This window comes from Sander vitreus, chromosome 1 (assembly GCF_031162955.1).
Source record: "Sander vitreus isolate 19-12246 chromosome 1, sanVit1, whole genome shotgun sequence".
Classification (NCBI taxonomy): Eukaryota; Metazoa; Chordata; class Actinopteri; order Perciformes; family Percidae; genus Sander; species Sander vitreus.
Window position 1 is genome coordinate 26590025 of NC_135855.1, and position 22536 is coordinate 26612560.

At 39.1% G+C, this 22536-nt stretch overlaps 1 protein-coding gene across 1 annotated transcript in view; it reads right to left on the reverse strand.

Moving 5' to 3' along the window:
* LOC144523220 (CUB and sushi domain-containing protein 1-like) overlaps positions 1-22536 on the reverse strand; it is a 339360-nt gene that overhangs the window by 15933 nt on the left and 300891 nt on the right. Inside the window, exons 56-65 of the mRNA XM_078258647.1 lie at positions 20712-20885; positions 20281-20454; positions 18358-18546; positions 16616-16792; positions 13599-13784; positions 9753-9929; positions 8977-9156; positions 3119-3292; positions 2916-2982; positions 2146-2252 (exon numbers count right to left, since the gene is read on the reverse strand). Of these exons, the coding sequence (XP_078114773.1) occupies positions 2146-2252; positions 2916-2982; positions 3119-3292; positions 8977-9156; positions 9753-9929; positions 13599-13784; positions 16616-16792; positions 18358-18546; positions 20281-20454; positions 20712-20885 (1605 nt within the window). The remainder of the gene's footprint in view (positions 1-2145; positions 2253-2915; positions 2983-3118; positions 3293-8976; positions 9157-9752; positions 9930-13598; positions 13785-16615; positions 16793-18357; positions 18547-20280; positions 20455-20711; positions 20886-22536) is intronic.

Consider the following 22536-nt stretch of genomic DNA (forward strand, 5'->3'; position numbering starts at 1 on the left):
GTAAGCTTAACAATGTTCTCAGCACAGACTTTCAGCTACAGTAAAGTGCATGTATCATCAGCTTTTAGACCCATTCCACTAAGGCCACCTCCACACGTACCAAAACGATCTTTTTTTACCCGTCTTCCTTGGATATTTCAAGAATAGTTGCGTCCAAACGGATCCATTTGTAAAAGACTCAACACGCTACTTCATATTCCAGGCCTATAGGCGGCCCTGTTTCTGCTAAAGAAATTCACCAAAAATGGAGAAGAAGAGCATCGTCACTTCCACTTCCCATCATTACATGACTAGACTATAACGTTCTCTTAATACATCCATGGACTACAATAACTTTCACCACTGCTCATTTTTATAAAGGTCACCGCAAGAAAACATGTCTTTGTTTACATTGTATAATATGCTGTTAGATTGCTTTTTACTTTGCAATTCTGTCTGCCATCGGCCATGACTGCAGCACGCTAGATAGCAGAGCTAACGTTAGCGCGCTAATGCTGCTAGCTAACATCGGCAGTCAAACAAACATCAATGAGCCAATGTCTTTTTGATAATCTACACGTTTTTCTTGCAGTAGCCTTTCTACAATAAGCTGTGGTAAAAGTTACTATAATCCGTTCAAGGAGTTGATAAGCAGACAGATTAGCTAGCTAGTTGGTAAATTGTCTACTTCCACTTTATAAACAGCTAGCCATAGCAGCTAACATTAACGTTAGCTACGTCGCTGCTGTAGCGGTCAGCTACTTTAGCGATGTTTAACGTTAGCTACATAATGTTAGCAATATATCTTGTGTGCAATCCAGGACCGGCAGAACAGAGGGAAGTGTCAGGGAGCAGAAACAAAGTATTTAGATGAAGTGAGCTGGTTTGACCATGGAGATGTGATATGCTCGCTTAGCTTCACCGCAGTCGTGTGTGGCCGTGCACTAGTGTGGGACTGCGGGTAAGAGGTCGAGGGGTGTGGCGATGACATCATCGATACGGACGTATTCGTATTCGCTGTCCAAACGAAGCCAAAAGAGAGCCGTTTTCAAATTTTTTCACCCTGAGACCAGGTTTCAAAAAAGTGCGTATTCAGGCAGTGCGTTTACAGAATTCGTTTGGACGGTCGGCCCAATCGATGCTAAACATGTGCGTTTGCATCAAAAAGCGTCTCTGTGTGGTTGGCCCCTAAGATTAGCATAGTGCAGCTAGTAAGTATTCAGAACTTAGCATACAGAATGTTTTGTGAGTAAAACCATCTGCAAAGTAACCTGTAGGTACATGAGTAAATGCAGTAAGTAGAAAGGACAACATTTCCCCCTAAAATGTAGTTGAGTAAAGTTATAACAGTGCACATAATTCTAAAGTAAAGTATAAGTACTGCAAAAATGCAATACAGTGGAATAATTGAGTAAATGCTCTTTCCAAATCAGCTAGAGCTTCTAGTAGGCTAATTAAAATAATGTGCAGGGAAAAATGACAACGTACAGCAGCAATTATGAAAAAAAAAGTTATGACCTAAATTTCACTTTAAATGAAGGGCTGCTTTCCAAGATAAAATCTATAGAAATCAAATGCTGACATCAAAACTACACACTTGAATCTATTGATTAGATAAAATCTTCAGCTCAATCTGCACAGGATTACTAATGCTAAAATGTGGACAAAGAATGAGTTCCATCATGTTTACCAATAATTTCATACAATTTTATACATAACTTGATGAAATGTTTTCCTTTGCAGTAAACACGATGTCTGTTTGCCGCAATTATGGAAAGAGTGTAATGTGTAATATTTCAGAGACTTACATAAACATTCTGCCAATTTATGCAGGTTTTTCAATGTGTGATGCATAAGAGCATTGATGGTTATGTATTCCCTATTTCCTTCAAAAGTGAGCACAAAAAAGCTTTGTGCTGTGAAAAAACAAATTAATTTAGAGTATTTTTAAAGCTTAGAAATGCATCCAATGTAACATCACACCACAATGTGATGCTTCTTATACTGTAAAAAGTTAATGTATCAAGTAGTAGAGCTAAAGTCTGAAGCTAACTATCATCATGGAAGTATAGGCCTACTGTTAACATTTTGAAAACTGACACATACACTCGCAATGTGTTTGAGGGCAAAAGGTATTTTGTGTTCTTGTGGTAGTCTATTATATACCTATACAGGCTGGTTGTTGGCCACTCCAAATCCCATCAGCTTGACAGACTCTGGAGGCAGAGCCTACCAGCAGGTATGGGGTATGGCAGTAGAACCTGACTTCTGACCTGCATAGGAAAATGAATATTTATTCACACACACAAAAAATAACAAATAAAAGTTATAAGCAATAATAAAATACAGCTTTGGTGTTGCCACTTTATCATTTTAGGTGTGGTTTGATGTCCATAGGACAGGTTATTGATATGTAAGACGCTTCTGCTTCTTATCTACCTCTCTCTTTGTCTACCACTAGACCTTTGGCCTACATCTTTTCCTTGTTTTTGCTCACCCACTAATCAAAATCGTTTTGCCCTTGCAATGTTTCAAACTGAAATCCAGACATTGAGGCCAAACAAATGTCTAATCTATTTTTAGATACACTTTATCACATCCTTTACATTAAAACACATTTATTATGAAGCACATGCAGTAAGTCTTAAATTATTATCAACACCATCTTTATGAATCAATTTCAGTTTACCACAGCAAATGTCACAATCCTGTTTGAGTGACAAAATGTTAGTTGGCATACGGTATAGTTATTAAAAAAGCCATATACAGGGCAGTGACAAAAATTCAGCCACAGCGGGCCGTCACAAAATTAGTACTGTATTTTAATGAAGATATAACATTCCTTTGTGTTAATACAAACCTAACCTATCATAATACGAACATGTGAAAAACAGTGTCTAAGTGTAAGTCAGTGATTGCTATATCTAGCCACTGACCTGTAAGAAAAGATGTTCCCCTCTCTGAATCCACCTCCAGGAGAGCCAGGATCGCCACACAGGACAGCTTAAATGAGACAACAGATACAGTTAGCACTTCTTCTCTGTTTGAACTGCTTACATTACTGAAAGGGAAACAGTGATGCACATCAACTAAAGCTACTAAGTAGCAGTTTATAGGTAGAGAAGGCCATCTAACTTACGCAAACACTGTGGTACGTCTCCGGTCCACGTTCCGTTCCCCTCACAGGTTAACACAGCAGGAGTGGACAACTGGTAACCATGGAAACAACTGTAGCTAACACTCGAGCCCCATGAATGGTCGGTTCCTTCCACTTTCCCATGGTGTACTTGAAGAGGAGTTCCACACTGGATCACTGAAACACACACACACACACACACACACACACACACACACACACACACACACACACACACACACAGAGGATATCATATAATGTACATTACCACAGCTCAATGGACACTACTGTAGTTCACTGTTTTATGGATGCACACTGACACTGCTCTTACACTGTAGCTAGCAGTACAACACAGCTACCGGTAGTTTTACAAATAGTATGCCAGTAATGGCTAATACAGTTACAATGGGATGTTTATACTTCATTTGATTGCTTGCTAAGATCTGCAATTTTATCTTCAGTACAGACAAATAAATTAGCTTCTAATAAGACTGCCACTTCCGCGGTTTAGACTTGTCCCTGGTGGATATGTAGCCCTGAGATGTGGAGGATATTAACCAATGATTGATACAATACTCTTTTAAAGAAAAGCCGGAATTAGACAAAGAGTTTCAATATTTTCTCTTACATTGTAACAGTTGCTAAAGCCAGATACTTAAGTTTTCAGTCATGTCGAGGCTGGTGTCAACCCCAGCATGCACCAGGCAAAATGCAGGAAAACACCACATAGTTCTGACTAATGATCCACTCCCTGTGCTTACCCTCTCTAATCCTTGATATATAGAAAATAAAAAGTGCTTCCTTTGAGGGATTTCCAATGGTATATGACAAGATGGCTGCAGATGGGAGGCATGACTTTTAGTGAAAACAAAGAACAGCAAAACCAGCAGTCAGCCGCGATCTCCATATGGACATTTACTGTCTTAAAGCAGTAGATGACCTAGGCCACCATGTTTAAATTGCTTAACCAAAATATAAACCATGGCCATCATATGGACTGAGAGTTTCTGAAAGGGCATTTGGGGTTTCACATTGTCTGTTGCGGCATTTCTGCTTTGGGAGAGAATTGTGATTTTCTTTACCTCAACTCTGTTAAATAAAATGCTGGCAATATTATTCACAAGAAAATCTTTTTTATGAACCTTCTTTTGAAACGCTGTCTTACATTGGGGGATTTTAGGGAGAAATACATGGTTATACTTGAGACTCACTACGTGGGCTTGCTATTTACGTAATGCTAATGATTCATATAAACATACAGCTACTTTGGAAATTGCTAGTGTAAATGTACTGTATTTATATAGTGCTTTTCTAGTCTTAACGGCTACTCAGAGCACTTTAACATAGTACAGAAACCATTCACACACATTCATACACTGTGGCTGAGGCTGCCGTACAAGGTGCCACCTGCTCATCAGATAAACATTCACAGATTGCGCAGCATCAGGAGCAATTCAGGGTTCAGTGTCTTGCCCAAGGACACTTCGACATGGGACTGCATGGTCAGGGATCGAACCACCAACCTTCAATTGGTAGGCAACCGTTCTACCACCTGAGCCTCAGCCGCCCCACATAACCAATGTTGATATGAAATGGTCCAGCGGATCAAATCAATTGATATGCATTAATGGTAGCATCTGTTATATACAGAGAATGGAGTCTGTGATAATTCATCGTAAAATTTTAGAAACCCACTGTGTGCACGAACGATTGCTTGATACATGCAAGTGGGTTGTATGAGCATAGACGCCTGTGCATATAACTTCATAATACCCTGATCAACATCTGTGTGTGTGCCTGCCTTAGTGTGTGTGTGCCTAACGCCCTAAGATAATGATAACCATCTGCATGGTTTCAAACATCTAATAAAGTCGGTGCAATTCTCATCTAACCAGGAGACAGATGGTTTCACGCTCCATTCACCCTGCTATGATGATATACAGTGCACACAGGCTTACATACACAGAGAGAGAGGCAGGCAGACACAGATACACAAACAGACAACACATACATGCTGTATATACTGTAGATGCAGCAATGAGCACATCAAATCGAATCAAATCAATGTATGGACAAAATGCAGTAATATAACAAGTATTGCTTCAACAGTAATACTAAATATACAGTACACACCATATAGACATCTTCCGTCTCTCATTGTTTAACTATTCCCTATTTCTGTTCTTTTGTTTTGCTCCCTATATTCTTGTTTAAGTTTTTTTCCTCTGTCAATCTCTTATCTTGTTTGTTTTTTCTCGGTTACATTATGTCTTTTGGATGCAAAAGTGCAATTAACAAAAAAAGTTTGTACTACAAAAAATATCTTTTGTTTGTAACATTGCAGTTTCTAGGTAACTGCTGGGTGCTCGGAGCAGCAAACTAATCAGATGACTAATTCTGGCTTTGTATGTCACCAGTGTCCGGGAGAAATTCTTGCATCTCCCCGAAGTCATCCTCCCATACTCACAAAAACAGTTTCATTTTCCCCTGTTATTTTTCTCCACTCTACAGCGTGTTCTGCTTGTTGTTAGTCCCATTATAAAAATCTTCACACCTGCACACAAGAAAATGTCAAATCCAGTTTCTTAAAGCATGCTGTTCATCACTTTCCATCAATGACGGACTGGCCATCTGGAACACCGGGAGTTTACCCCTTGGGCTGCTTGACAATTGGGGTTGATGCAAAGCAAAATATAAGTTTTATTTAAATAATCCCAGCCCCGGCAATAATAAAAATAACCAAGTGCTCTGTGACTGACTGGCCCAGGCGAGTAGACTGCGGTTGGGTATTACATCAGCCAGCCTCTCTCTCCCAGCCAATAACTTTTGGTCCAGTCCATTCTAACTTTACCTGGGCCCTGGTGGAGCAAGATGGACACACACACACACACACACACACACACACACACACACACACACACACACACACACACACACACACACAGGTGGTGCTGAAAAGGTGAGAGAGAAGAGGATGAAGTCCCTTGAGGCTGATGCAGCCGATGTTTAAAAATGAATTATTTATCTCAGTATAGTGAGTCTGAAGGCTCTGGCAGCAGAGAGGCAATAGAGCAGAGAGAGCAGTCCAGTGAGCCCAGTGATACTAGTTCAGTTGTTAGTCAATATATTGCAGCTGAAGCAGTACAACAGAAGACAGTTAGGGACACGCTTTTGTTGAACCTTTTCATAAAGTGGATGACACCTTTCGTAAACCGACCCACCACAGCCTGGATGGGGCGGGACATTAAAAAAAGGTTGCCATGCTACAGCAAACTTTCAAAATGTTGAGCTGATTGTTATGCATGAACGGTTATGGTTATTCATAAGTGAGTGCTTAACATTAATAAATTAGAGACTAACAACCAATGTAGACTATTTGGGGAATTTGTTGAGCCATTCTGAGTCAAAACCTCTAGGGCCATTTTTCATTCCCAGTCCGTCCCTGCTTTCCATTGTGTAGCCAACAGCTAATGGGGATTCAAATTAATAATTAGATGAGTGTTTTCAAAAACAACTGTGTTCCAAGGGATCAAACTCCAGCTGTCTAAAAATAGAATAAAAAACTCTTATTGGTTTGAGCAGTTAATATTCCAGAACAATAGTTCTGCAAGTCTCTGAAGCCCAAAAGAACTGCAATTGAAGGTTTCTGAACTCTTTCATTTTCTCTTTGTCTCTCCCCTGTTGTCTCACCCTTTCTTCTTTCCTCTCCCCACTCTGTTCTTTCTTACACTTTGGTCCCCTGCCTCCTTTCTGTCTTCCTACTTTTTTGTCAATCTCTCCTTCCAGCCCTTCTTCTCTTTCTCACTGCACCTTTCGTCCGTGTCCTTCTGTCCCAGCTCCAGTCCTCTTTTATCCTTTCCTTTGCTCTTGGTCTCCCTCTTACACCATTACTGCCTCTCCCTCCCTTCGTCTTTTAGGTATATCTCTCTTGGCACAAATCAGCCAGCCAACACATTTTATGGGCTTAATCCCTTTTCTCACTGTGTGTTTTCAGGTTTGGGGCAGGTATTGATTAGCCTCTTTTTGTTTCTCCCATCACTTGCTTCCTCTCTCTCCCGCTTCTCTGTCACTTTCTCCTTGTAGCACCACTGATGGCTCATCACATTCTCTGTTTTTCCCTTTTCATTCACCCACTTGACTCTCTCTTTTTCCTCATCCCAATTTCTGACTCTTTGTATCATTTTTGTGTCTCCTCTCTCTGTTAATATTTTCTTCCACTACACCTCTTCATCTATTTAATTCTTCCTCCCCCTCTCTCCTCCCTTTACTTTCTTTCTTTCTTTCTTTCTTTCTTTCTTTCTTTCTTTCTTTCTTTCTTTCTATCCCCAATGCCTCCACCTCATTACTTCCCTGCTCAATCTCGATTTCTTCCCCACTTGATTCATTCTGCCTGTCAAGCTACACTTTTATGGCTTACAACTCCTCCATACACTACTTTCTGTGTGTGCATGTGTGAGTCTGTGTGTGAGGAAGCTGTTGTTCCAAAATAGGATCAAATGAAAACGTGTGGATTGTTTGAAGTGGGAAAAAACAGGGGGAACAAAAACAGGTGAACAAGAAACACAAAGAGATAGGACTAGCAGCATTTCCTACCTGTATCTCTCCACTGTTTCCCATTCTTCCTCTTTCCTTCTAATTTTCTCTTTTAAACTTCCTGCCCGAGTCTCATTTTCTATCACCTACAGTATCTTTTACTTCTCTGGTTTTCCTCTCTCTGCATCACTCTCTGGTTCGCTCTCAGTAGCCTCTCTGCCGGCTTTCTCAGTTTTTTTCATCTCAGTTCAAAGCCTCTGCAACTACAGGAGCCAGCAGGAGATTTTCTGTTTGTGAGAAGAAACGGCAGGGAGGATCTCAGGAAACATTCCCTGTTACTGTTGTTGAGTATTATAGTCTAAACTCTAAATATGGGCTGTTGTGAAACTTGAATTCATTTTATTTTAATGCCTTCTTTTTTTATTTTCCCCTTTGTGTTTGTGAAAAAAAAGAAGGGTTTCAGGAAATAAACCCTAATTTAACACTTTATCATTGTAAACAAGGCCTTTTTCTACAGAGTCACAATCTATTATTTTATTATGCCAGCTCCCATTAAAATACTATTGTTCTTTTTTAAATTGTCACCTGTTTTTATTTTTTTTGTGGAGCTTTTTCTCTGCAATTGCACAGCTCTATAACAAACCTGCCCTTGTTATCCTTCATTGTTAAGTACCTTCTTATTAGAACATTTCTTTTACACTGAGACACCACTGTAAATCAAGGATACATTTACACGTAAAGATTAATTATGAATTTGTGATGGGATGTCAATATCAACTCTCAAAATTACTGCTGATAGTTGAAACAAACCTAATTTCTCTTTAAAAATAGAACGGTGTTTGCTGAAAGTGTTATGCTTATTTTAATTGTAAAATGTCTCTCTTAGTACATATTTTATTCAAAACTCTTTAAGAACCAAATAACTGAGAATTAGAATTTTGAATGTTGAAAAATTGACAATGCCAAGCTGTAGTAGTAGTTTAAATGTATATATTAATTTGTTTTTAGGTTTAGTCTTTTCAATGTGTATTCATTATTTTTATTTTTCATGAGTTTATCAAGCTTGTTTTGTTGTAATTATTTAAAAAAACAAATCAAATATTATTTATGAAAATATCCAAATTTAAGGGAAGCATATGCAAAATATGTTTTAAAAAACCCAGTATTTTCTGACTAACATAAATCAAATCTACTGTATTTGCAAGACACAGTGTTTACTGACATACTGTATTGAACCTGTGGATCCATCAACTCTCTTCTTGTCCATTATTACTTTGGAAGCAGTTATTTATAGAAGCAGTCAGTTATTTGGTTTTCGTTGTTCTTACCTTTACAGCTGGGCTTGGTTTGGTTCCAGGTCCCATCTTTCGTGCAGCGCAGAACGCTGTGTCCAGGGGGTTCCATCAGGTGACCAGGGTTACAGCGGTAGGTCACCGTGTGGTTGAAGGCAAACTCACTTCCTAGATAGATCCCATTGGCTACTGGGCCAGGATCTCCACAACTGATAACTTAAGGAGGAAAGAGATATTTTACAGGACAAGTCATTAATACAGTATTTAGAGTGTATATCTGTTGTTCCAGCAAACCTGGCTGCAGTAGTGTAGTATTGCATAAGGGCAGTAACCATTTTGGACACAGTAATCTTATCTAATCTTTTTACAACAACTATAACTCACTGTGCTTTCTGTGTGTTTTCTTGCTGCCCCCTTAACCTCTTCCTCCAACTCAACTCTCTCACAGACTGCCTTTCTTACTGTAACTTTCCTGAAGCTTCTTTTCCTCTACCCCCCACCTTGTTTTTCCCTTTTCCCCAAATCTCTGTCTGGCTCTGTTTAACTATACAAGTTGAAATCTCGAACACAACAACCTTACCCATGCAAAGGTTTGTACCTGCACTGCAGCAGGTTGCCCAGTCCATGCACAATTTATACTACTCTTGGATACTTTACTAAAAAAACACCACTATGTATGTACCAACACTAATACTATTTGCAATAGTACATAGTGCCATTTTTCATAACAATGACTTCATCCCCTGCTGTTACCACTAACAATAACAACAGTACAAGTAACAGAAGAAGCAATGATATTAAAGCTATCCTACCAGTGCAGTCTGGGGGTTGTCCTGTCCATGTCCCATTTGTTGTGCAGTGTCTGGTGGTCAGGCCTGATGTTTTGAAGCCATCCCAGCATGCGTAAGCAACTGAGCTGCCAAAGGTGATACCATCACTGAAGACAATTCTGCTGTGTGCTGGGGTGCCAGGGTTACCACAAGATACAGCTGAGAATTGAGGAAATATTAAACAGCGGGGATTAATCATAGTGATAATATCAGTGGGAGCAATGCTGTCTCGCTGTCAATCAAGGCTGATCAGTGGTGGCTGCAATAATGAGCGTATCACTGAAGTCAGCTGGAAAGAACATAAAATATGTCCTTGAGGTAGTGAGGCAGATTAATAACTAAAGGGTGTTGGATTGATTCCCAGCTCTGATTGGCAGCTGTAGAGTATTCCAGTTGTGTGCTAGAGGCTGCTAATACATCTACAGCACACATTATAACTGCCAAATTGCCACTAAACAAAGCACAGAGCCTTAAACTGCTCCACGAACAGTTGTTACCTGGTTCTGCCTGTATGCCACAGTGTTCTAAATAAGATTATCATGGCCTATACAATGCATTGTTAGAATCTTAGGGGTTCCCTTTTGTTCTTGTGGAACACGTTTTCCTTGGGAAGTCAAGGCCAGGATCTTAATCCATTCCTAGCTCTCCTTCGTTTAGAACCACTGCTGGTCTGGTAAATTGTAAGACTTGGACGACACAAGAATGCAGATGGCAATGGACTATGTCTCTGGTCCAAACTAGTGATCCATTGATCTTTAGTTTGCAGGCACAGCACATTAACAGAAGAGACAGGAATTACCGACCAACCACAGCACACTCCACTAATAAGATCATGACAACTGACAGCCTTTAACAATCAAACACCTATTGATGGGATCCATTAGTTAGAGCTCTTTAAAGCTCTGCCCAAGAGTGTGTGTGACAGAGTGTGTAGGTGGAGCACACCATGCGTGTGTATGTCTACGGCAGCTTACTGTTTGTGTCTCTGATTGTTATCAGTATACGTGCTGTGAGCAACAGTCTGTATATATATGTGTGTGTGTGTGTGTGTGTGTGTGTGTGTGTGTGTGTGTGTGTGTGTGTGTGTGTGTGTGTGTGGATTGCTTTGTCTTTGGTGTGTCAGTGATAGATGTCTCATCCTTTCTGAATCAGCTTTTAACCACTATTAGCTTAATGAAAAACAACTGTAGACAGACATAAATAATTAGTGGTCCACAAACACAGACGCTGGCACAGACGCAAAAGAGACACACACCTCGAAGGTAAGACTAGAGGGCTAGATTTTGATGTTATTGATTCACATGAAGGCAAACCAAGTTTCAAAAGAGTAGAAGTAAAATTCAGTATTTCATACAGTCTCAACAATAAACTGTCCACATAGTTGGACTACTGTTTAATGTCACTACAGTCTAGAGTTTGACAGTTCTATTTTTGGGGGAGGGTTTTCTTGTGTTAAAGGGTAACTACCTTTTTTTCAACGTGGAGTCGGCAGCGGCGAAACAAGCTACAATGTAAGATAATTGGGCAATTGTGAACAGTAATTTTAGCATCGTAAAATACATTTTATTCAAAGTCGACAGACACAAAATAAAACTATGAAAAACCGTTTTGGGACGTTTTTCCACTTTTCCAACCATTACAACTCTAGTTTTGGTTGAAATAAACACATAGTTTACTGATTTACATGTGAAAATATGTTTGCTCTATACACGCTAAAAGTATTTTAAATGGAGTCTGGTGGGTTTAGCGCTAGCAACCTCAGAGCTGTTTCTGGTTAAACAGAAAGGTCTCAATGAGGTTTTAAAAAGGTCTATCTCTGTAGGGATCCTTTCTATAATGTTGTAGACTTACAATAATAATCTAAGCCTGTCAGTGGCAAAAACAGCACTTTTAGTGGACCAAACTGATGCTGAACATTTGCCCCATAGGGTTACATTTCAGCCCGGTCTGTGGCTGCCGGTTACAGTGTTCACGCTTAATACTGGACCAATTTCAAAGATTGTTGTTCCTACCAGTCACTTACACACAAAAAACATAAGAAAATAGGTTCCAGGTTGAAAAAAAATGGTAGTTACCCTTTAAAGAGTTTTTTTTCCCACAAAAATGAAATGCAATCTAAAAAATATTGATTGCTGGCATGCAGAATAATCACATTGTGGGTTTCTATTAACATTCTGAAATATAAAAAAAAAAATTCTAAGTAGTTATGTTCCACAGACTGGCATTAACTTTTTATATAAATCGGCAGATGAAAATGATTTAACAAAATATATGGCATTTTGGTATAAAACGGTTCAAACAAAAGATGCAATTCAGCAGTCAGATATATTGTTTAACATTAAATATAATTTAATAGTTTTCTATACTTAGTATTACTGGTGGTGTTTTGGGTCACAGCCAGACATTAATATAGAAGAGTATACTAAAATGTATGACTCACTCTTCTTCCCCCTATCCACTTAAATTACTGCTAGAACAACTCATCCATCTAAAATCAGCGACAGAGTAGAATGAAGTGAATGTCAGCAGTGCTTTATTCGGCCTACCCAACATAGTTCGAAATAGGGAAGGTAACACAGGCAGCAGCTTAGTATTCCAGTGTCTCTACAGCACTATAGGGACCCACTTTAATTTCCCCTAAACCTCCATGGGTGTAAAGAGTGTCTTTGAAAATCGCTGTTGTATAGGACACACTTTATCACCACGGCACTGTGGAAGATCCAGCTTAGTCAGTTAGGAGTGGCACACTTCAATCCTTTGTATCTGGGCCACACTGATATAAACATGCACGCACACAAACTTAAATCTTTATATTTGTTGTACAAACTACTACTTCCATAAACCGTTTACATTAAGTGAACTTTTCCTGTTCAAAGACAATTCAGAATTTTGTTTATTTTGTATTTTTTGTATGTATATTTGTTTTATTTAATTATATACTTACTTCTACTATGTATAAGCAATGTGCAAGCTTTGCTCAACTGGCCGGGGACTACAGCTGGAAATTAGCCGTAGAGGCTAAAGCTGCTCCTTTTACTGTACAGTTAATTAAAAGGGACGGTCCACGGCATTATAAACTATTAAACTAATTTAAACTAAACTAAATTAAACTAAACTAAGCCTACAAAATATACATATAATGTACAGTGTACAATGTATGTAATGTGCTTTAACCTATATGTTTGATAATGGATTAGTTGCTTATTGTCACCAGCATGCCAAGTAGCATGGTGCTACTGTATTCTCCAAAGCAAAGATTAAGCTGCTTAACTTTGGAGGCTGTGCTAAATTATTTTCAAATAAAATGCTGAATAATTAGGTCCATATGCCACAAACCTGGGTTTATATAGAACATGCATGGCTTCATTTTACAGCAATGTTTATTTGTATAGCAGTGTTTTATAGAATCTGTGTTGGGACCTAAAGGTAACCTCAAATGAGGGTATCAAAATGTATGATGGTTTCCAAACAGACAGTTCAGCAAATGTAATGTTGTCGAAATTAAAACTAATTCACACAGGGGCATCACAGTCCCTTATATAAGGCAAGCAGCAGTGTTTTATAAACTTCAAAACAGGGTCAATAAAAGGTGCATATAAATAAATATTTTGACTTGAGAAAAATTCACTGCTTTGACATTCAATACTAGAGAACCAAGTGCTATGATGGAATTAATAATGTTATTGCTGAAAAACAAAGGTGATTTGTTTTCTGTTTGAAGTGTGAGTTGCAGTCTAGGAGTCTAGTGACTTTTGTTCCATCTTTCAATAGAGTCAAATTTTCACATAGCCACTTAAGACAAATAAAGTCTTTGCCACGCTTCCCCACCTTGACAGACAGGCTGTGTGCCGCTCCAGGTGCTATTGTGAAGGCAGGTCCTTTCGGCTGAGCCAATCAGATTATATCCCGCCTCGCAGCTGAAACGCAGCAGGCTCTTGGTTTTAAATTCTTCTCCGCCCAGACGGGCACCGTGGGGAGGCACCCCTGTGTCTCCACAGATTCCTGGACTTACACCTATAGCGAGAAAAAAGACATTAAGTTAATATACCAAATATATACGAACAGCCACACAGGTCCACACACCATTGAAGCAACAAAGGACCCCCACACAGTCCTGAACTGATGAGATCCAAACATAGAAACACACGTAACCACATGCAAGGAAAATCCCAAATACATTCAATACAGTTCATGTGAAACCACAGCTGCATTCAAGTGATATCCATTAGTTTCCCAATAGGTTTTAGTGATTTTATGTAAGTAAACGGTAAAACACAGAGCGAGAGGTTGTCTTTCACTGGGGCCACGATGCTAAAAATATAATGTAGGCGTGCATTCACACTACAGGTCAACATCAACTAAAAAGCATTTTGTCATCTTCTAACCTCTGTTGCAGAAAATGCACAAATATTTTGTCAACGCAGTCTTTCCTATACAGTGACACTGACACACACATATACGTACATACCCACACACACAAACTTTGTAGAACTGAACTTTGTGTTTAGGCTATACCAAATTGTTCTAGCATTAAAAGCACTGAGCGTGTCACAATTTTAGCAGCTTAAATTTCATCGGTAGGGATTTGTGAGTTTAACAGGGTACAGCTCCAAATGCAGCGCCTTGCATCTCAATGAGGTCTTCAGCTGCAGGATGGATTCTGCCCTGCTGAGCTTTCTGTTTTGAGGCCAGCAGAGTAAGGTTATTGCATTTCAGCTATTGAGACAGTTGATGCTGAGTTTGCCAATGATCAGTTGTAGTGTTGTTGTGTTGTTGTGTTGTGGGATCTGCGTAAGCCTACTGTAGAGCAGCACTTACAACCTGAGGAGTAAATCAGGACTTTTCCACCTTATTTCCCCTGCCTGTTTCTTTCACATGCAGCTAATGCCGTTACATACAGTACAGTATGCTTATACTAGTAATGAATATATTTATTTCTCTGTATTGTAAATGAATTGATTGCTCTGATAATATTTATTTTATTTAGCCTTTATTTAACTAAGAGAAAAATATCTCTTTCAAGAGCATCTTGGCCAAGACAGGCAGACTGTTGCAGACACAAAAACAAAACACACAGCAATATAAAGTGCTCATATTATGCTCTTTTTTAGGTTCATAATTGTATTTAGAGGTTGTACCAGAATAGGTTTATGTGGTTTAATTTTCAAAAAAGACTATATTTTTGTCATACTGCACATTGCTGCAGCTCCACTTTTCACCCTGTGTTGAGCTCTCTGTTTTAGCTACAGAGTGAGGCATCGCACTTCTGTACCATCTTTGTTGGGAATCGCACATGCGCAGTAGCTAGGTCAGCACTACTAGCTAGTCAGTTGCAGAGTATGAGGGAGTGTCACGCTAGCAGCTAGGCGAGCATTATAACGTGTGTTACAAAGAGACGAGCGTCACGGAAGTAAAGGCTGGACTACAATAGAGCTGTTTGGAGCGGTTTCTGAACAGTGTTTTCTGTGGAAGATGGTAAGTGCCTTTGGGGTGGACTTTGGGCTTTTTCATGTTGTAAACCTATAAAATGCCCAACATGTGGTGGTGATGGTGCAGTGGATATGACACATGACTTTGGCAACCTCTGATATACAGTATAGCAATTGTAAGTCGCTTTGGATAAAAGCGTCAGCTAAATGACATGTAATATAATGTAAAAAAATATATAACATAATAAAGGAAAGGGGAAAAGCCAAAAAGCATAAGATGAACACTTTAAAATGAAAAACAAAGAACAAAATAAAGAATAATAAAATACCAATAACAATCATCATTAGGAATCAATCAATCACAACAATAACAACATAATAACAATAACCTCCCATAACTATTTTGAAGGATGTAGATCTGTAGGTAAGATAAAAGCAGACCAAGGATAGCCTTATAAATAAGTAGACCATCCGACCTTTGCATAGAAATGTGAGAAAGGGCTTTAAAATTTGTAGTCAATCTCAGTGCTCCATGGTACAGCAAATATGTTAAGGTGGCGGAAACAAGTCTCGTTTGGCCTTGAAGGAAAAGCAAGACTTTTTTTTTGAAGAGCAAAGAGAATGCCATGTGAATAGAGTGGCTAGTTTTCAGTAAGTTGTAAAGTAGGTAATTATAATCAAATATACATATAGTTTGCTACAGTTTGTTAGTAAAAAGTTTAACTGATTTAAAATTACAATGTTTCTTCTGGTATGTAATGTTATTTATGTAGTGGCAGGTTGAAAGTCTTCTACTGTCATCTGAATACAGTATAACCACTGATCTAACATCAAAAGCAAATCCAGTTGAAGAAGTAAGTGGTATATGGAAATCTGAGATACACAGGGTCTCTGACTGTCAATCAAATATACCTGTCAGTTGTAGTTAGTACCTGCTATTGTCATATAAGTTACAGATGGCATTATGCAGTATGTATGCTGGAGCAGCAACACACACTGAAGACATCTTCATACTGATTGGCCTGTGTGATATGACTCACTGTTATTGCAGCAGATGGGATAAGACTATTTTTTGACAGCTGAACCAATTTTCTTTCTTGTTCACTAACTAAAGTGAGTTGAGTTTCATTCCTCAGTTCACTGAAGTCACAGTTTCCTTTTATTTAAAGCAGTGGGTTCTTGTTCTGTTTTTATTGCACAAACTTCACCCAAAAAGCATTTATTGTAATCTCAATCTCAATCAATGGCTGTGATTGCTGGATTACTGCTTTAGATTTAAAAACACAGCCAACAATCCTCCTGTTTTGAACAGCCTGTATGCAAATGCATGACAGGTTAACAGACTTATCTACACTCTGTTAGTCTAACAGCTGAAGACCACTAGGCATGCTTCTTTATCGACCAGTGTGCCTTTACCAGTGCAGTATGGTGGCGGTCCACTCCATGTGCCATCCTCCTGACAGTGGCGGGTAGAGTTGCCCACCAGCACCCCTCCAGGCAGACATGAGTACTGCAGTACTGAACCGTATGTCCAACTGTTGGTTCCAGACACTACTGTATTAGGGGGTACACCTGGGTCACCACAGGAAATAGCTACAGAGACAGTGGGAGATTGAAAGACAAAGTGTTAGTGTGTGTGTGTTTGTGTACGTGTATGTCATGTGTGTGTATGTTAAAGTACACACACAGAAAATAGAGAAAGAAAGAAAAAAAATGGGTTCTGTACACTACATCTGAGTTTCTTTTAAATAATAATTTGTAAGACATTTATTTAACAAATGTGTTATGAACTTATGAACTAATATTACACAGACGGTTTTCTTTGCTTAACCCCCTTTTTGGCATTTTTTTTGGCCTCTATAGGATGTAGAGACAGGCCAGAAATGTGGAGGGAGAGAGACAGGAGTATGACATGCAACAAAGGTCCCCCAGCTGGAATCAAACTGAGGACAGTTTGGTTATGTGGTATGTGCCTTAACCATTAGCTGCACCCCTTTTTATGCCTTTTGTAATTTTGCAATATAACTTATACATACACACATGATTATACAGAAACCATACTGCTTTGCTTACACTGTATGGCACTATTAGTCATCCCAGTAAAGCTCATTTTTACAAGTTTAATTGAAATGCCTCAGTGAAGAACCTTATCTCAAATCAATTTCACTTATAGCAAGAATCTCTCTCCCTCTCCTCTGTGTAAAAAACTAGTAGAAACCATTCCATAGGGTCAAACATCAGTGACATCAGTGAACAAATTCTTCTAGTTTTTTCTTCAATTTAGGAAAAATTGATGTTTTACAGAGCACATGGTTCTAGAGGACACAGATATGAAACTGCTCTTGATTTTCTATTTCTGCCAAATGACCTCAAAGGTCCTCCGATATCTCCTCTTACTCTCAGATTGTATTACTCCATCCTCTCCTTGCCCCTCAGTCATCACCCCTCTCCCCCCAATTTTCCGATAAGACCTTGTTTCTCAAATGTAATGCTTGATGCACAGACACCAGCGTCTTACCAGCATCTGCCCCTCTCTTCCTCTCTGTCTGGTTCCCTGTCTCTACCTCTCTGTTACTGTCCTTGTTCTGTGGCCCTGTTCGCCTCCCTGTGCTTTCCTCTCAATCTCAGAATCCGCCGCTTTCTGCTCTCTAGTTAAATCTCTGTTTCTATCGGCCATGGTAGCTCTCTGACAAGAAAGCCTATTGCCCGAGTAGACACATGCCTACCTTTTTTTCTGTACACATGCTCAAACCTTTAAGCATCTTTCATTCATACTCTTGCCCTCCTTTTATGATTACTTTCCACCCATTTTCTCTGTTGAACCCTCTCTTATTCTCTCAGTTTCTCATTCGCTCCTCATCTTCCTCCCAGTGGCTCTTCAAGCCGTTTCACTCCTCAAATGGCTTTTCCTGACAAATACAAAGAAAAATAAATAGAAAACCACCTGCTTACAACTACCTGTGTTCAGCACGAAAAACTTTTGTAGAATTCCCAAAACGTGTAACCTGTTCGCAAAAACTTTTCATTGTAGGCCTATGAATGTCAATCTATTGCTCTTTCTGTCTCTGCTTCTGTCATATTTGTCTCCTAAACTTGTATGGACATTGCTTCTCTCAACACAAAAAATGCTATACTTCCTGTATTTTGTCCATCTATACCTAGGCAGCGAGGGATTGGTCGGTCCGCCCGTCCATCATGCTGGCATGTGAGGAGCGCAGAGCCCAGGAGGTAGAAGCCACGTTTACAGTGGATTGCCACAGTTACACCATAGCTGAAGACTTCTGGGTAACGTTGGCCAGATTGGCGCACACCATTCTCCACGTGACCAGGGTCAGAACAGTTTACCACTGCAGAAGAGAGCAGAATACACTGTTAGAACCTGTTTAAATAGTTCTTATAGATGGGAATGTTTCTTTACTTGTGGTTCACATGAATATAGCGGGACATAGATTGTACTAAGGCAACTAGTATTCAAATAACACTAAGAGAAGAGAAAAGTAGGGAAGAGTTAAACTTCAAAAATGTTACTTCATTTGGAATAATTATTATTTGGAAGCCCATAACAGCTAAATTATATAGCTTTGTCCGAAATCATTCACTACTTCTTATATAATAGACAGTCAACAGTTTACTTTTAAATGAGCAGTAAATTGCCTCATCCTTGACAGGTGTACTGTCCCATGACTATAATTTTTGCATCTGTAAAGTGCAATAATGTTGCATGATGGGACTGTTAGTGGAAAGTAATTGATATGCCATTGTCTGTATTTTATTTTCATTCCATTGTGGGAATTCTTGAGGACACTATGTAGTGCATACATTTAAAACTTAGGAGGGCACACTTAGGGCAATATACAGTAAATAGTGAGTGATTTCAGGCACAGCTAAATTAACTGAGTCAAACATGATGGAGCAAAAACTTTACAGAACTACCAGAAAGCAGGACACAGTTGGATCATTTTAGGGTACTAAAAGCTAAGCTCTTCTGGTCTTTTCTAAACTGCTCTTTTGTCACACCCCGCTCTGTTTTCTAAAGTTCTTTGTTCTATATTCTCTCCACTGGTCCCTTCTACTCTGCTCTGTTCTCTGGGTGGATGCCAGTCCAATAAGATGTTTTATTTTTCACATATCACAGTGGAGACTGACATTCACTCAAATTCAAGTCCATGGGGGACATAGATGTGTGTGTGTGTGTGTGTGTGTGTGTGTGTGTGTGTGTGTGTGTGTGTGTGTGTGTGTGTGTGTGTGTCTGGCACCCTATGGGAACAAAGAAAGTTTCAGTCTCATAATTGACAGCTGCTGCTGGGAGGGAAAGAGGGGAGAAAGGGATAAAATGGGAAAAGTGAGGGAAATAGAGAAAGCAAGCGAGGATGAATCCCCTCAATAGAAAACCCATGTGAACAACTACTTTGAATCGATCTGCTCTCATGGCTGTGTGGAATGCCTGTGTGTGCGTGTTTTAGTATATCATAACTGTTACACTACCGGAGGTCTGGGGAGGCTTGTAGTGTAACAAACATGCATGGTTAGCAGAGTAGAAGAACGTGTCTCTGGGCATGTACCCAGCTGTGTGAGCGCACATATGGATTTGTTAGTCTATTTAGAGACACACCACACTGATTGTGGCTCAACATAGCTCAATGCTAAGTGTTTGTTTATGCTACAATTATTCAGTTCTCAAATTTACAGTCTGCTGGCAGCAGAGTTGGCAAAACATGTTCCAGTTGACATACTGTAGCCAGAAGCAAATCGGGCCAACAAATACTGAATACATACTGACCATCAAAAATGCATGGTTTTATGATGACCTTTTACTCCACAACTGCTAGGATCTGAGGAGGTGGCAACGTCAGTTAAACTATGTTATCTCATTAAAATCATTTGAAACTGAAAACAAAGGTGAACGCACCGGAAACGTCCACTACAGTCATATTAACATATACCAAAGGTGAAACTCAAGAACAACCAACGCCATCTTTCTTGTATGCATTCTAATCTGAAGAGCTGGTTCAACTAAAGCATTTACAGGGATGTACAGGAGTATAAGTCTGTAACTCTGTGTTAATGTATGTGTTTTTGACCTTTGCAGATGGGAAGGGGGCTGCTCCACTGTCCGTTGAGTCGGCACTGAGCTCGAGCATTTCCACTGAGGATGTAACCTCTGTTACAGGTGAAGTTGACAACATCATTGAGGTTGAACTCGCTGCCATTAGTCCGCCCATTGCCTGGGTTGCCAGGGTGACCACAAGTGATAGCTGAGGGAGTATAGAGAAGTATGATGAGAAATTTGAGGTGTGGAAAAAATATTATATGCAACGTATAGATAGTCATTGAAAGAACAATTTTAACCCTGAAAGGCCTAAAATGTGTGATTTTTTTTCAAGACTCGTATGTGTAATGGATTTACTTTATAAAGGATAATCCTTTCAGCTTCTCACATTAACTGAAAAAGTACTAAATCACCATTCGATACAGATGAACTACAATGCTTTTGGTATCATAAAGAACTTACGGACGCAAACAGGTGTTGTTCCAGACCACCGATGGTCTTGCTGACAGATCCTGACTGATGTGCCGATTAGGCGATATCCTAACATGCACTGGTACACCACTGTGTCCCGGTAACTAGAGCCATCTCCACTAATGTGCCCATTGACTATAGGATCTGGAGAGTCACAGTGACCAGCTACGGGAGACAAAATGATAGAGATTAATGCAGTATAAAGAAAAACAACTTAAAGTCACTTTCCTTTCCTTCCTTTGGCTTTAAAGTCATCAGTGCTGGTTCAATGTTCCCATAGCTATGACCTTAAAACACCTACTCTGGCTCAATATCCCAACAGTCAGCCAAAAAATGTACTGTATAGGAACTGTCTAAATACTGAAATATTTCTCTGTGTTCTCTAAGTGGCCTTGGAGTACCACATGTTTTCATGATTTCTTAAAACTTGAGCACATAAATTGCAGGACGCATCTTGAGAGCTTAGGTGTGGAGAATCATTGAATTGTATTCAACACCATTTCAACTATTAAGAGACCAATCATCCACTTTTCACAGTCAACCCTCGCTTCATGTTTCTGTGCCTCATGAAGTCGATGACTAAGGCTCAATACTTATTGATATATTTGGCATTTAATAATTTTTTTCTCAAATGCTTTACACGTCATACAATTTCTCGAATCATGATTAATGCTGTGAGAACACTGATTATTTTGAAAAACTCATTGGAGATTACTATTGATGTAATGCAGATATTTCTACCACTTTTCCAAACACCATCTACTCAAAATCATTATCACCAGATGTCTGATTTAATAAAACCACTAGGATATAAAAGTGTTTTTTATCATAAGTACCAAAACTATTTATAGCAGTAATCAATATTTGTGCCTTCCTGAATACAAAGAGGAATGTGTAATAATTCATATTACACACAGCAAATTATGGCCTTTCCAAATTGTGAGGAACATATGTTTTCGATATATTTATTCTAATAATTATTAAAAAAAACGTCATAATAGGATTGTGGAACTCATAACAAATAATTGACATTAGAAAAATACAAAACATGTCAGCATGAGACTAATATAAAAATACAAAACCTCAAGGGAAGGGACTTCACAAAGCTTAATTACAATCACACTACTGGTCACTTTAGGTTAAATAAAATCAGAACATTTCACTTTTTCAATTCCAAATTTAACCCAGTGCATATACAGCCCATGTTGACAAAGGCAGCAAAGCTAACTGGCATTTAGCCACATAAAATCCACATTTGTAGCAGTGATTAAATTGTGATTTAGCGACTTCAACTTTAAACTCTTCTTACATCAACTTTAAGGTATGTCTTGCCTACCCTCGTTAGCATCAGAATCTCAGAATAACAATGTGAAGGTGAACATGCCTTGATTTACAGTATACATTCATCACATACAAAGTGAATTCTGCATGAGGCTTCTTATTCAGGCATGTAACTCCAAGGCTGAATCACTGTGGAATAGAGTGTGTATGGAAAATCAGGATTAATCATCTCTGGCCAGTGCTTACTGAATGTGTAAATCAAACCCTTAATGTATTAAGTAATAAATGTCTCAGTAGTAGATCATTTGAGTTACTGAGGCATGTGCATAATTTATCTTACTTTTTGCTGCTCTAATTTCCATGGACCTTACCTAGACACCTGTAGCAATCTCATGTACTAATAAAGCGTGGGTGTAAAATGTATATGTTCATACATTCCATTAGATAGTAAGTCCTTACAAAAAGTCCATGACACAAATCCTACGCACAGCTTAGCCCTCTCTACACAAGTTGAGCAAGATATAGTGATACCACT